Raw genomic sequence first — 15,703 nt, 5'->3', positions numbered from 1 at the left:
CGTACAAGAAATAGAAATGTACAATCTGTAGTTGAGATTCATTCAAAGGTTTAAACGAAACTGCTTGTTATTAATGATCAATTCCAAAAAGCAAGCCATTTTTTTTATTTAAAAAAATCTAACTATATAATAGTAAGATAGATCATTTACTTACATTATTAACTGTTATATTCTGGATATTGCGTGGGTAAAGTGACTCATATAAACAAAGATTAGTTGTAACGTACAAAACGTCAGAAGTTCATCAGAAAAATTACCTTAATTAAATATTTAAATAACTTAGAACATATAGAGCAATTAAATCGATTAAAGATAGACAAATGTAAAATTAGTGCAAATTAATACTATAGAGGATGATTAGTCAAAGGGGTTTTAACTTTTCGTAATAGTGGAAAGAACTAATACAAAAAAGGGGATAGCGTGATTACTAAAAATGAAACGAAGATGCAATACCTTCGATCTTATTGAAGGATATACATCTTAAATCCTTACCATAATAATGGATATGTAGAGGACCTATATTATCTTGAAAGGCTATTATAGGAATTATAACCCACCGAATCACAGCCAAACATTTTAAAAATTGAAAATGGGGATCTATAACCCGTCGAAGCAAAGTGAGGCCATAGAAGCCTCTATGCTCATTAGGTGTAGGACATATTCCCATAGGTATATTTTAATATCTAATTAACCTCTCTGTATGATTTCAAATAATGGACGTCAAGATCCCTATAAGCGTATTTAAATATGTTGCTGATATTTTTTACGTATTTTGGCATCAATTTAACAACATTTTTATTTAACATTTCAGTTTAGGTTTTTTGAAATTTCCTATTCTTATAATTTTCTAAAAAATTTTACCCAATATTTTATACGTTATTGCTGAATTTTGCCCCTGTCTGTGATTTTATTTAGGTTGATAATTATATGGTTTTGTATATTAAATTTCTATTTAGTAATGTGCTTATACTATCTGTATACGTAGAAGTTTAAATGTTTCTATTATGTGTCATAAAAGAAAAGGCTAATTATTATATTACCTTAAACGCAGTTTTAAAAAAACTAAATGGGGTTGAAGAACCGCGGAGGAGCTACCTCAAAGCAAATACAATTCAATGATGATAATACTCTACTAAAAATTAATTTGCTGCATTGGTCATGGATACGCGATATTTATTCATCCCTAGTGTAATCGCTCTTCCTTGGTATTAAGTCACAAGGGTAGTGGTCGGTTTGTTTTTCTTTAGAAATCATTGTTATTAGGTCGTCTTATTTTATCAATTGTATGTGCGACGAATAAAATTAAATAAATTTTCAATTTTTGGAATATACCGGTCGAATGGCCTATTTCCAAAAATGGAAATTATGAAAAAATGAACATAATCTTTTTGTACTAGTAATAATACCTCGCGTTAATTGCTTTTTTACAATGAAATTTATATGTATAAAGAGTAAAAGATGTTTTCAGATTATTTCATTTTTATTCCATATTTTTCTCTGCAAGTTGTAAGGCTTTTAATTATTTCTAAGCTGTACTCATAAATAGTACTTAAATTTTTAAACAAATCCCTAAAATCTTCCTCCAAGAACTTAAGTCCCAACAATTCATCTTTAGTAAATGGTTTCGAAGGTATTTTTTCTAAATTTAATTTAAAATTTTCAAAAGATGATAATATTTTAAACTTATTAAATATGATGTCAAGTCGATTAATTAATTTCTTGTATATTGAAATTACAATAGGACTTTCGTGTAGGTATCTTTGTGTTTGGTTGGGGGTCATGCTTGCGATGAAATTATAGCAATTTATATAAATATCGAAATTATAATATAATAGTTCTTTTTGTTTGTCATTTGTAGAAACACTTTTTATATACTTCTTAATTTTATTTATAAGAATCTCTTTTTTGATGGTACTTCTAAACTTGGACACCATTCGGTAAATTTTGATTCTTCTATCGAAGTATATTTTTAACTCTTCGGTGCATTTATCACGTACTATTGTTACGTATTCTCTCATAGTTTTTTGGTCATTCTGTTTCCAGTCGCATATTTGATCTTGCAATTCTTTTAATGACAAGTCATAATCAGTCTTAAAGGTTGCATTTCTTTCGTTTTCCTCATTAGAATCATCTAAATGTGTAAGAATTTTATTGCATATACGTTTAACACTTGGGCTATAATCATCTTTATTTTGTTCATGGGGACGTTTGAAAGGATAATTACTTGTATTAAAGGGCATGTTATACGTCAATTTAGTATTTAACATTCCTTTTCTCTTTTTAAATGGAAGATTTTTCTCATCCGTAATTGTGTTGGATAAAGTTTCCTCATTGATATATTGTAGCATAATATTCGAATGCAAATTTTTCATTTGAGTTGTTTGATTAATACTTTTAGTACATACTATCAAAAGTATATATTGGAACATACAGGGGGTTGAAATTTTTTTTTAAACAAATAAGTAGAGTAAACAAAATTTAAGAGGTATGAAATTTTTTGAGACCATGTTAAAATGGAAGTAATAAAAAAGCAGTCGTTAAAAACTGCATACTTTGGATTTACAACATATTATAAATAAGAATGTTTTTTATAGTATAAAAAATTTTGAACTTTATTTGTTTATAGCACATTTTATTATAAATATTTTTTTTCTTATAAATAAGGGGTAGAGGGTAACCTTACATAGGGTCCAGATATATTTGTGTGTGATTTTTTGCCAACTAGCACTGTACGATTCTTACTCACAAAACTTTCTTTATGACTTGACTGTGCAGCAAACTCCGTTGTATCCATTGAACTTTGAACAGGAGAACACTTTCCATTTATACCTCAAATCGCGTCCAGAGTGACCTCACAGCGCGATATACTTAACGGGCATGGTTATCTATAACCCGAGGAGAGACATCATCGTACTGACTCAAAGGTCCCTACAATCATCTGTATCGCACACACGGCTCCTTACACGACCACATCCCCAGCCCGGCATTTTTATTGGGCTGCGTTGATCACCATTCTCCCATAATTTTCTGCGCCGTGCTAAAGAATCTTGTAGAATAGGGTCCGGAAGACTTTCTACTGCTCTACTTCGTCTGATCTCTTAGTCAACTTATGATCTTAATTTAGAAGGCGCATGCCATACGTATCAGATGCTTTTATGTATCATTAAGTCATTACGAGAGGATTACTGTTTTTTCAGCCTCAAAAGCATTTAACACTAGAGCACAATTCCCTTGTGGCTCGACGCACACAAGTTTCATTGATCATATTTAATGATAATGTGGACATTTTCATCATCTGAGTTGTTCCATCTGCATCATAACAAGTTAAAATAATTTTGATGCCCCTGGGAAAAAACCAAGCCAGTTATTATTATTTTTGACTATGTATAAAAAATTAGTATTTTTGTTAATTTATTGGTTTTTACAGACGAATGAAGAAGTTAAACATTACTTTATGTTTTTTAAATCATTTATATACATCGCGCAATTCGGAATTGTAAACTATAGAAAATAAACTGCTGTACAGTTGATTTCATTTATTAATATTATTAAATTTTTTACTTATTTTTAATTAATAACATTAAAATTTAGTCGTGTTGAAATGTTCATTATACATATACAATAATGTTTTTTAGTATTATACATATAAATGTATAATAAAAACAGAGTTAATCAAGTAGATAGTAAAATAAAAATACAATTTGTTTATTTTTAGTTATTATGTTGTTTTTTTATAAATTTTTTTCGATTTTTTTTCTTCTCGTTCTGTCCGCCTCGAATTCCGAAAATCAGGGATATTTTCTAAAATTGATATTTATATATGTAGGGTGTACAAAGTGGAAATGCTCCATTTACTTTGTCTTCAAGTCATTACACTCTCTTGTAGATTTTTTTATATTCTATCTCAAACAATAAAGACGCCTCTTCAATTTATTTATTTAAACAAATATTACATTTTTCTATTCTCATTAATAAATCATTTCTGTTTTATGTGTTACTACTGGATATTTCATATCTTAGTTTGATTTTTTTCGTCTTACTATTTTTTGTTATTTTCTACCCTAAAAACAAAATGGAATCTTCTGTAGCTCTAAAAGGCAATGATTTTGTCATTATAGGAACTGATTCTAGTGTAAAGAATTCATATTTAGTTCTTAAAAGGGAAGAAGATAAATTTTACAATATAAACAATAAGGTGGTTTTTACCTACTTGGGCGACCAAGGAGATGCTTTTAGAACTTCGTCTTTTATCAATGAGAAGTTAATTTACGAAGAGATACAGAATAATGTAGAAATTACTCCTAAGGTGACTGCCAATGTAATCCAGAAGACTTTATATGACAACTTAAGATCACATCCTAAAAATTGTTATTTTTTAGTAGGTGGACTGTCACAAGACGGCCCTGAGTTATACAGCGTAGATTTATATGGATCTTTGCATGAGAATGATTTTATGGCTGTAGGAATTTCTACTTATTTTTGCTACGGTGTGCTTGACAAGGAATATCATAAGAATATAACCAAAGAAGACGGAATAAAAATAATACAGAAATGTTTTTATGTTTTAAAACAAAGATGCTCTGTGGATATTTCTAATATAGAAATCAAAATTGTAAGTAAAGAAGGGGTAGAAACAATTAATAAAGTATTATAAATATAAAATGCAACCTTTTATTCTTTTAGTCAAATTTATAAAAGCAAGCTCAATTGTGCGTAGTATATTTTTTCTAAGGCGTAATGTCACGAATCAAGGTCATATTCAATTTTAAAAATTTTAGATTTTATTTTTAGCATAATTTTTGAAAGTCTAAGTGGAAAATGTGGATGAGCAAAATAAAATAAAATTACAAGAATATAACATATTGGTAAATTTAACACATTTTTATTTGCAATCTTTCTTCGACCTAAAAGGTCATGACATCTCTTTATTATACATTTTATACGCAAAAAAGAGAAGTCTTAATCAATTTATTATAACTTATTGGGATGTTGTAAGTGCAATTATCTTAGAAATATATACTTTAATAATAGAATTTATTTCTTACTATTCACAAAATCGATATTATACATCTTAAAGATGTTTATAAGGCAAGGTGCGTAAAATTATATGTATTAAAAAACTTAGTATAAGATTTGAATAGAAGAAAGAATACAAATGTGAATTATTAAAAAACATGAAAATTTATTATACCTTGGCAAGTGTAATATTAATACAAGTAAAAAATATGATACTTTGAGATATTAAACACTGTTTAAAAGAATTTTATATCATTATAAACTGTTATTGTGATTATTGAGTCAATTTTCAATATAAGGCCTATGAAATTCTTGTTTTTGTTTTATAAATTTTATTTTCACTACCTTGACTTTCAAAAATAAAAATATATGTATACGGAGGAATAATGTCAAAAGGGTCATTTTTTTTGATTTTATCATGCAATAAAAAAGATATGTGGACAAATAAAATGAATTGCACCTTATCAAATTTTCAAAAATTACAGCACCCTGCTTTTCCGAGCGGTCTCCCATCTCAGTACTTACAAGGCTCTTACTGGCTTAACTTCGGAGAGCTGACGAGTTCCGGTGCTTTACAGTAGATATGGCCGTAATTAAGAAAAAAACAAATAATATATTTTAAATTTTTTAGAAAAAAGCAAAAAGAATGAACGAAAACGAATCGACCTTTTAAATGCGCAAAATGAATTGTAAAATAAGACCATTTCACAAAATAATATGTTTGGTATATTCTAAGTCATTACTAAGTATTAAAACTTTTATTATGTCTTAATATTTATCTCATTTAGATGAAGCCTATAATTAAAACAATTAGTATTATATATTTAAAAGAAAATTTTTAAATCCACAGCGCCCCGATTTTCAAGTATAAAATGCTTAGAAGACTATATCTACTTGACTTTATTGTATTAAAACATTTTGACTATCCAAAAAGATATTTATGTAGTTGTTTTCAATCAATTTAAATTCTCAATCTATTTTACCTGATCATAAGAAATTTTTTTATAAATTTTAGTCATTTTTCCATAGTTTTTTTTTAATGATTAAATACTTCCGTTTTTATGCAATATTAAATATGATCTGCATGAAAAATTTTAATACTATCATTAGATTAGCTATGTGTTAACCCCACATATTTAATTTTTCTTTAATTTACTTTTCTAATTATAAGGTTTAAATTTTTTGTCTTTTATTAAAAAATCCAAAGCTATATTCTTTTAAAGTCAAAAATTGCAAAAAAATATTAAATGGCCTAAAGTTAAAAATGGAAAATAACAAATTTAACATAAATTTAGAAATCAGTTTTACTGATGTCATAATGCAAAAGGTTGTTTTTTTCCATTCCAAAAAATACTCTACTAATTTAAACCATTTCTTCAAAATAAACAATGAATGAAGCTTGTATTTTGTTTTTTTTCTTTAAGTGAAAATTTAAAAATTTATAATGGGGCATAATATTAAAATATACATAATTCCGTAATGAAACGTCAATGCTTTGGCTTGTCAATCAAAAATTAAAATAAAAAAGTGTACATATAGATAAACAGAAATTAGAACATAAAAAAAAATTTACCTAAAAGTCCGTAAATAATGTAAAAAGTGAAAATATTGCAAGCAAAAAGAATTAATATGGCTATAACTTAAGCTGCTTTAGGTATGGACATTATACAGAAAGTTACAACAATAAAACATAAGTTAGAACAGCAAATGTTAAATTTTTTTTAAAATTTAAATGAGTATTATTTTTGTAACAAAGCCTACAATTACACGATAAAAAAAAATTCAAATATTGTTGTTTTAACAAAATACACTATATTTGTATAAAACAAATATTGAAATTAAATAACATATTTTTTGCATCAGTTTTTTTTCTAAAAAAATTTATATTTACTGTTCAGTATTCTTCATCATAAATAGTTGGTTTGTTCGTTTAAACAAACAAACTAAAAATTAAAAGTATAAAAGAAAAAAAATTCTTCGATTTTATGTTATCTCTATTACTGATATCTCTAGTTTCATGCAGTAACTTTGGAGATTATAGAGCATTAAATACAGATTGTTGCAACAGATCTAAAAAATCCTCATACAAAGAATATTCCTACGATAAACCATGTCATTATAGTTGGAATTTCGAAAGATTTGTCGAGAAGACGATAAAAACATTCAGATATGATTTCACATATACAGATTACGAACTATTAAAATGTATACTTTATTATATATGGGAATGTATTGGGCGAAAAGATAAAAACAAACTAGCTTTATTTGTGGCTTCTAGTCTTCATAATACTTCTTATTATAAGACATTTGAAGAAAGATGTAGCAATGACAAATATAAATCTAGAGGATTGTTGATGATTAGAGGATATGAAAATTATGCCTATTTATCTGAATTATCGTGTAATGATTATATTGAATGTCCCAAATTACTTGCAATACCAAGATACGATACAGTATGTGATACAATTAAATTCTGGAAAGAAAAACTTAGAGGAATTTATACATTTGACAATATGATGAGATCCTTTAGAATTCAAAGTTGGATAGAAAATCCGAATCACTTAGATATACAAAATTGGAGATGCATGTATGAAAAACTTAAGTGGGCATATCATGAAAAATAAATTATTAATTAGTTATTAATCAAATTTTAAAATAAAAAATTTTCATTCGGAAGTACCAATAGTAGAATAAGGGATTTTTACATTTGCACGAGCTAAAAGTTCAAAAGTATAATGGTTTGGGGTTGTAATATTCACTACACGACCCTTACTTGTTTCTACCAGAGAACCAGTTTTGGTTTTAGTATCAGATATAGTCTTAGAACAAAATGTTTCGTTATAAAAATGTGAACAAATCTGTTTATCTAGGCCACCGTAAGTCATCCAATCCTCTTTTACTTTATTACAAAAATATTCAATAACTTTCTGATAATCCTTTGATGTATACACATTACTTAATACACCATCCTGATTTTTATATAAAGCTTTATTTTTTCTAAGAGGTTCTAATCTTGAAAAATGCGTAATTACATTTTCATCAAAGTAATGCGTAAATTTACTTTTAATATCATCATAAGGCATATCAATTATATTGAAGGCAAATAAAACAGTCAAAGCGTAAAAACCTTCGTATTTAAAATACATAAATATAAATAAAAAATTTTCTATATACCAATCAATGTCCATTTTGTAATCTCCTAAGACATTGTCATTTGGAATTCTTGAGTTAGAAGTGTATTTCTTAGATGATCTAGGTCTAGACGCATTTTTTGGATAATAACAAGGATCACTTATTAATTGATGACGGGGTGATCTATAATCCTCGAAACACGGAATCACACTATCATTTACTAGATGGCCGTACATCAAATATTTTTCAGGCCCATCAGCATTAAAAATACTACGAAAATCTTCTCTTCTCTTTTCGTAATTTTCATAATTATTAAATATTTTCATAAGTAGACATCCTTCCATTGCGTAGAATGCTTTTGCTGAAATGTTTTGAAGAAGGTTTTTATATTTCTTAAGACTCATAGCATAGGATTTGGGTTCGCCATCATACAAACCATCTTCGGTTTTAAGATCCGGAAATCTAACTCTTGAATACTTTTTTGTAAATGTCGAAACCTTTGTTCTGATTGGTTCGATAAAATGGTATGAAATCATTGAATTCATGTTCATAAGATCCTTTTTTTTCTGCCCAACAATTAAATTGCATAAAACACTGTGCATTTTCTTTTACTGAGAAGTTTGGAAGGTTACAATCCGTGATTATAGTATGGAACTTATCGGATGTATATACCTTTTCATCTACTTTTCCTGTTTTTATATATTCAATTAGCTTCTTATTATCTGTTACTTGTATAGTATCAAGATATTCTAAATCAACTTTTTTATAGCAAAAGGAACTTGTTTCCATATGATACAATAATTGTACGATTTCAATAAAAAAATCATCGGATATTGATTTATTCTCTTGCAACTGCCAAAGAAGGTCGTGAAATTTTGTACCATCTTTGCCAAATAATACGTAATTTTCACTATCTTCAGCAAATAATTTTCGTAACCATTTTACATACTCATGTATACTTCTATTTGCGGATATAAAATTTTTAAATCCTCTCACTCCTAAAACTGCATCATCTGCAAAACGAATAGTGCCAGTTATTGTAGATTTTTGATCTAAAATATAAGCAAAATTTATGAAGTGTAACAGGCATAGTCCCAATGATAAATCTGTTATTTTATATTTTTTATGAGAAGTGGTCCAATCACATTTTTCATCGAATGTTTCTTGAATGATCACAGAATCCAAAAATGGTATCATTTTAAATAAACTTATAAGAAATCCAGCTTCCCTAAGTTTCTCTGATTTTGTATCATCAAAAACTACTAGAACGCGACTGTATCTTATATAATCTCGATCTAAAATATTTGTCAATACTTTTTCGATAATTGATAATAAGCTAGAAAAAGATAAATTGATTCTTTCAACTGTTTTAACAAGTTCAAAGCCTCTTTTTATAATTAAAATAGATTCATCAAATTCGATAAAAAATAAATCTATCGCGTCATGATGTTTGGGATTATATATAACTATGTCTTGGGGCTGTATAAGAGCATTTATGTAATAATAATAAGTATCAGGATGATTTAAAAGTAGTTCACATAGGTATTTTATGGCTACCATGGGGTAAAAAAAGTTATGATTTTTATGTCTAAACTTGTTGAAAATGGTTAAATTACATAATACATAGGATATAAAACTGTTTCACGTCAAGATTATTTTTTTTATCTCTTTATAAGTTCTTTTTGAACTTTTTATTTGTTTGGACACGTCATCGGTCGTGAATCAATAAATATATTATGTTCAATTGTATGGCTTTTATTTTGTTATTATTTTAAAGAATAAGATTTCGCAAAAACATCTCAATCAATGATATTATGAAACGCAATTACAGCCGTTAATAGATTTTAGAACGTGAAAAATTTATGAAACTAATCTCAAAATTGTAAAATTAATATTCAAAAATAAAATAAATTTTACATAAACATTTATTTGTGTAATTCTTGATACAATCTACTTCGTTTTTGACTTACTATACCATAAGCTGGTCAAAAATTGTTGTAATTTTATATTTTAAATATTTATAGACGATGTAAGGTAGCTTCTATTTATTTTAAAAATCTTTTACATTCCCGAAAATCTAATTTGTAATTTTGTGTTTCAATTATAAAATTTCAAATATAGAATTAATATGTCAGAAGTTGTAACATGCATAACAAGTTGGAGTCGATTTGTTAGTTTCTAAACTATTAACTAAAAGTAATATAAGTAAATTTCCTAATGATCTTGAGATCTTTTAGTCTTATTATAATATTCCTGATCTTACTAACGGTATATTATCTATTCTTGACACTTGTAAATGTCAATAAAGATGATAAAGTAAAACCAAGCGATGAATATACAAAACCACAAGGAATATTAATAAGACCAGAAATCAAAGAAAAGGATTTTGAGATTATTAACGATACAGAGAGATTTTTAAGATGAGGAATATTTGATTGCACAAAGGTGTAATCTAAGTTCTGATTATCTTTTTTAAAAACTTTTTTTTAATATTTCATTTTAAAAAACTTTGCTAATCTAGTGTAGGAGTTTTTTTACTAATAAATATTGATTTTTTTTATTTTATTGCCTTACGTTACAAAAATTTATAAAATTTGAAGAGCTAGTATTTTTTTTCGACATAAAAATATTTCTAAAAAATTGTGTATTTTATTTTCTTTAATAAATAAAAAACCTCCCATTTGCATCAAATCGACCCCGCAAGTTATAAAAGTTTTTTATGGTTTTATTTCATAATATTTCACATAGATTACAATAAATTTTTGTCGAATATGATACTGCTATAAGGAAGGTTGTATTTTCATTTCGTTGTACAAATACCTATAAAATATTTTATAAAAAATAAACATAGTTTGAATAATATGAATTAGTATTTCTAAAATTTTTAATGGTTTACCCCGTAGCAATGGTAATACAAATAAAGTACAATTTTTTGAGCTTTCATCATTCAAATTATTTGTCATTTTAAAAGAACCACTGTTTAATAGGCACGTAACCCTTTAAAACCTCCTGTTTTATGAAATTGACTATTTTTCTCGTATAATGAGAATCTAACAATTAGTCGCACTAAGAGCACCAAAAACGAAAAAGTAACTATTTACCTATATCTTTAGTTTTTTCCGTGCAAAAATACTATATACAATTATTTAGGTTCGACATCTCGAGCTTAGGAATAAAAATGCAACACTTACTTTAAGTTTTTCTTTGACTTACATTTACATATTTGTGTTGTACCTTCGAAATACTAATTGTCTTTGCAAAAAATAAAAATTTTAATACAATTCGTAAACTCTAACTGTATTTTGCACTAGCTAGTTAGATGCCTAATTTCTTTTTAATTAGTATTGAACTACTAGCAAGGGGGTTTAGATATGATACAACGTACAAAAGTTAATCGAAAAAATTACTAACAATTAGAATGTGCCTTACAGAGGGGTTATTAATAATACTTTATTTTTCGACACTGATCATTGTAAAGCAAAATGCATTTATGGGTATCGTGTACTTCAATTACCTTCGCTTAAAAAAGGAAGGGTCTAGACATTTAGACATAGGGCGTAACAATTATTTCGCTATTAAGTGTGTTTTATGAAAAGAAACACTCAAAAAGGAGAAAACAATTTTAAATTGTTAGTGAGGAGATTCAAAGGTATTTTCTTCCATAGCTTTGAAATAAAATGTACAAAATTACATCAATTTCCTTAGTTTACACTTGTAAATTTATGTCTTTTTATTAAATAATAAAATTTATAACTTTTTCTCATGAATAAAAAATTTCCGCTAAATATTTTGTCAAGATAATTTTAATATAGCATTATTGACTTAAAACTATCTTATCCGATATGGTAATATGTTGTTTTTTTGATAGTACTTTAAGAAAGTTCGATTTGGTGATGAATTTACTTGATCGGCGTATTTTTTGACACTTTGCAAATATGTCTCATAACTTGAAAATATATATTGATCTTTGATTTGCAAAGTTGTATACACGACTTAAAACGGATGAAGTGAGTGGAGTAGAATGGTTTTAAGAATTAAATCCGTTTCATTTTATTTTAATGTTGTATATTACACCCGTTTTTTTCATTTATAAACCAGAAATTTTATACTTAAAATTTTTTTATTTATCTATGCTCCTAGCACTTTACAAAATATATTAAAAGAGTCTGAAATTTAATAAATACACTACATAATACTTGAAGAGCATATATATACTACAAGACACATATAGCCCTTCATTTTTATCTTTTTTTTGATTATTGAAAAAAAAAGTAAGAATAAAATAAAATGAAATAAATTTGTATATAAAATCAATTTTAAATTGAGTTAATGTTTTGTCTGCATATTTTAGTGAACCGCAGGCGTTAAATTATTTACATTGTAATTAATTGTGCCTTGACAGCAGAGTCAATTTCAAGAGGTAAAAACAAAAAAAAACATCTTCAATGATGTCATACCAATATACAAACATAATAGTTCGTCTTAATTACAGTTTACAACTAGTCCCGATTTTTTTGTTTTGTTTATGTTTCATTTACATAATTGTTGAAAAAAAAATTGAGAAGATATTATAACTACAATTTTACAATGCTTACTATTTACTCTGTAATTGAGATATATAGTATGTATTTTATTAAATATAATTAATTTACAAAGTTTAACCAAATTATAATATAACAGATATGTTACAATATAGATTTATGTAACTAGGGTTATAATAGAGAATATTTTTTGATACATTATGACTTCCCAAATGTAAAATACAACTGTACGTAATTATACCTTGTAAAATTCACTTCCTATATACTTCTTAATTTCATTCTTTTAGTCGCTGTCTGAGTATAGATACATAGAGCATCATGATAATTCATTAAAAAAAGTTGTAGTTTCTTAAAGCATATAGATCTGAATTTTTTTTATAATTTATAAAGTGGGGCTATATACATTATGCTGTTAATTTAATTCTCATATGCTTTTCATTATTAATCAAATCATACGATTTTCCGAATTAGATTGGTCAGTTATCTCTCTAATGAAACCTTTGAACATAAGAAAGAGAATGTTTACCTGGTAGAAGATTGACTTAAATTATTATATGACCAGGCAACAATTTCCTTACTCTGATCTTTTCCCCCTACTATACCTCTTGTCAATAAAATAGGATCTACCCACCTTTATATTATTTAATTGCATAGTCCTGCCTGTTCTCGAGTTCAGGTAACTCACTCGACCAAAACATGTATTTTTCATACATCTGACATGGTTTTGTGGGACTTGATCAGATTTTCTGCGTTTTCAGTGAAAAGTATTATTAAATATTCAAACAGTAAAAAAGAGTATTTTAATTTTTTTGTGTAGCCAATTTATCATCAAGTAAATCATCTTCTGAATTTTCAACGTAATCTACAATATTTAAACAAAATCTATGCACAATTGATATCGTAATATAAACTACGACCAATATAGTCTGCATTACATCTTGTTCTAATACTTAAGTTCTTTTTGATTGACCCCTTTGTAACCTTTTAAAACTCATAGGTTACACTTTTTTTTATCGTCATAAATTTAATTTGACAAAAATAAAAACGTCTTATCTCCCCATATGTCTTTATAAGCGGTATTTTTTTTCGAACGGCGCATTTTACGGGCAAAAAGTCTCAATTTGCTATATGCCTAAATTTATGTGATTTTATTGATTATTTTTTTTAAACAGTATAATCTTTTTGTCTTGGCTTAAAAGGCAAAATATATTTGTCTTCCTACGATTTTATAAAAACAGAAGCAGTCCGTGAAAATTCAAAACTTCTTATCCACATAATTATTCATTTTTTCTTTCATTACTAAAATTTTACAAATACTTGACGCAAAAAGAAAAAATAGATACCAGCGGTCATTTTTTGTATCATTCATACATTTCAAGTAGATTTTATTAAAAATTTGTCCAAAGATTTATGTAATACATGTAAATGTATATACTTTTATTTAACATAATCTTATTTTATGAGCAAAAAATAAAAATAAAGACAATTATTGTCGTATTTGCATATTTATACAACTATATGTCCACGTAAATAAAAAAACTACAAGACTTTTTTATAAAATGATCACAAAAATACTAAATACAGCTGATTGTCAAATTACCTGAGCAGATAAAAGTTAGTTCGACAAAATAAAATACCACAAAGCAACTTGAATAAAGCTGAATTATGAGCTTTCCGAAGAAAAATCAAGCGTGGAATAAAGGTCTTGTGTAAAAGGGGGGGACCGCATAATTCACAAGTGGTGTAACACATAGTAGCACATATTGTGCAAATACATTTTTTCAAAACTTAATATGTTTTATTTAACTTAAGAACTGGATGGCCCCTTAAAGGGGAACTTTGGCTTTAAACCATTTTTTTGGTCTTGGTTCTTAAGGGTATTGTTAACATTTCCTTTCTATGTTCATAATTTATGTAAGTGAAAAGAAACAAACTTCTCATAACATAAAATTCAAACAGTCTTGATAAAAAAAATAAGTACAACCTTGGAATTTTTTTTGTACTATTAAACAAATTAGTATGACAAAAAAAAATCGATTATGCATACAAATAGATAGAAAAATATTAGGAACACACAAGAAAGAAGTAGATTTGCGATTATTAAATGAATCATATATTATAATGTCTCGTTAATAGGATTGTAAAAAATTTTAATGGAATGGGCTTGTTAAACATTATAAGAGTATATTCAAATATTACGCAGTACGTACAAGTTCTTTTATAGAATAAACTTGTTATTTTCAAAAACTATCGATAAATCAAGTGAAATTGTTATAAGAATTTTAAAACTGATTAAGGTAACATTGTTTTTTTGTTATTTTTATTTGTGATTGCATAAATTTAGTAGTTTGAAATTTTAACAATATAAAAAAACTTTCAACGTAGTTTTTTTCGCCCAATTATGTTTACATCTAAAAAAGCCATAATTGGGAACACAGATCGGGGCTAGTAACATTGATTTAGATGCATCATATTCTTTTAATTAATGCAGGTACTTTATTGATTCACAATAGTGTAGTTCGTTTTGGGGGCCCAATCATTGCACATTTTTTTGACTCATTTCGTGTTTCTAAAATTTTTAGCGGGGGCTAAATGCGCGTATTGTAAGTGCCCTTTTCAACAGCATTTTTACTTATAAAAAGATTTATATAATTTACGCCTACGTCGGCCAAGAATACTATATTATTTAGACATAATTTAATATCGCAACGATGAATGTAATTGAATCAAACATATTCTCAAAAATGTGAAAAATAAAACTTTAAAAAAATCATGTTTTTGAAAACGTTTGCCTTCTTGCAATAAAATCAAAGCAGCATTGCAATGAATGTATTAAAATTCGTTTTTAGCAAAAAAAGACATATCTCTTAATTTGTAAAAAAAAAACTTTGTCTAGTACTCATAAGTATTAATAATTCGTTAAACTTATCCTTAAAAATTTAACATAACAAACGATAAAATATATATTTTGTTAGTTACATAATAGAGAAGTGCAAATGTAAACAAAATATAAT

General features: G+C 26.7%; 5 protein-coding genes and 1 non-coding gene across 6 annotated transcripts; 3 read left to right on the top strand and 3 right to left on the bottom strand.

Moving 5' to 3' along the window:
- Window positions 1-1,469: 1,469 nt before the first annotated feature.
- On the bottom strand, window positions 1,470-2,240 carry VNE69_12168 (uncharacterized protein; the record flags this gene model as incomplete). Its single annotated transcript, XM_065475256.1, has 1 exon — window positions 1,470-2,240. One exon carries the CDS (start codon window positions 2,238-2,240, stop codon window positions 1,470-1,472), a length of 771 nt encoding a protein of 256 aa, XP_065331328.1.
- Window positions 2,241-4,072: 1,832 nt separating this feature from the next.
- Window positions 4,073-4,654, top strand: VNE69_12167 (proteasome subunit PSB4 (PSB4); the record flags this gene model as incomplete). Its single annotated transcript, XM_065475255.1, has 1 exon — window positions 4,073-4,654. One exon carries the CDS (start codon window positions 4,073-4,075, stop codon window positions 4,652-4,654), a length of 582 nt encoding a protein of 193 aa, XP_065331327.1.
- An 838-nt stretch (window positions 4,655-5,492) lies between these two features.
- On the bottom strand, window positions 5,493-5,609 carry VNE69_12806. The gene has a single exon (XR_010574029.1). It is a non-coding gene; the product is annotated as a 5S ribosomal RNA (ribosomal RNA).
- Window positions 5,610-7,001: 1,392 nt separating this feature from the next.
- On the top strand, window positions 7,002-7,640 carry VNE69_12166 (spore wall protein 25-like; the record flags this gene model as incomplete). The annotated part of the gene is made up of 1 exon (XM_065475254.1): window positions 7,002-7,640. One exon carries the CDS (start codon window positions 7,002-7,004, stop codon window positions 7,638-7,640), a length of 639 nt encoding a protein of 212 aa, XP_065331326.1.
- Window positions 7,641-7,682: 42 nt separating this feature from the next.
- VNE69_12165 (uncharacterized protein) lies at window positions 7,683-9,708 on the bottom strand (the record flags this gene model as incomplete). Its single annotated transcript, XM_065475253.1, has 2 exons — window positions 7,683-8,645; window positions 8,821-9,708. 2 exons carry the CDS (start codon window positions 9,706-9,708, stop codon window positions 7,683-7,685), a joined length of 1,851 nt encoding a protein of 616 aa, XP_065331325.1.
- A 657-nt stretch (window positions 9,709-10,365) lies between these two features.
- Window positions 10,366-10,572, top strand: VNE69_12164 (putative SP-containing protein; the record flags this gene model as incomplete). The annotated part of the gene is made up of 1 exon (XM_065475252.1): window positions 10,366-10,572. One exon carries the CDS (start codon window positions 10,366-10,368, stop codon window positions 10,570-10,572), a length of 207 nt encoding a protein of 68 aa, XP_065331324.1.
- Between the last annotated feature and the right edge of the window lie 5,131 nt (window positions 10,573-15,703).

This window comes from Vairimorpha necatrix, chromosome 12 (genome assembly GCF_036630325.1).
Source record: "Vairimorpha necatrix chromosome 12, complete sequence".
NCBI classification, from domain to species: domain Eukaryota; kingdom Fungi; phylum Microsporidia; family Nosematidae; genus Vairimorpha; species Vairimorpha necatrix.
Note: the sequence above shows the minus strand (reverse complement) of the source record. Positions and strands in the feature narration are given on the sequence as shown.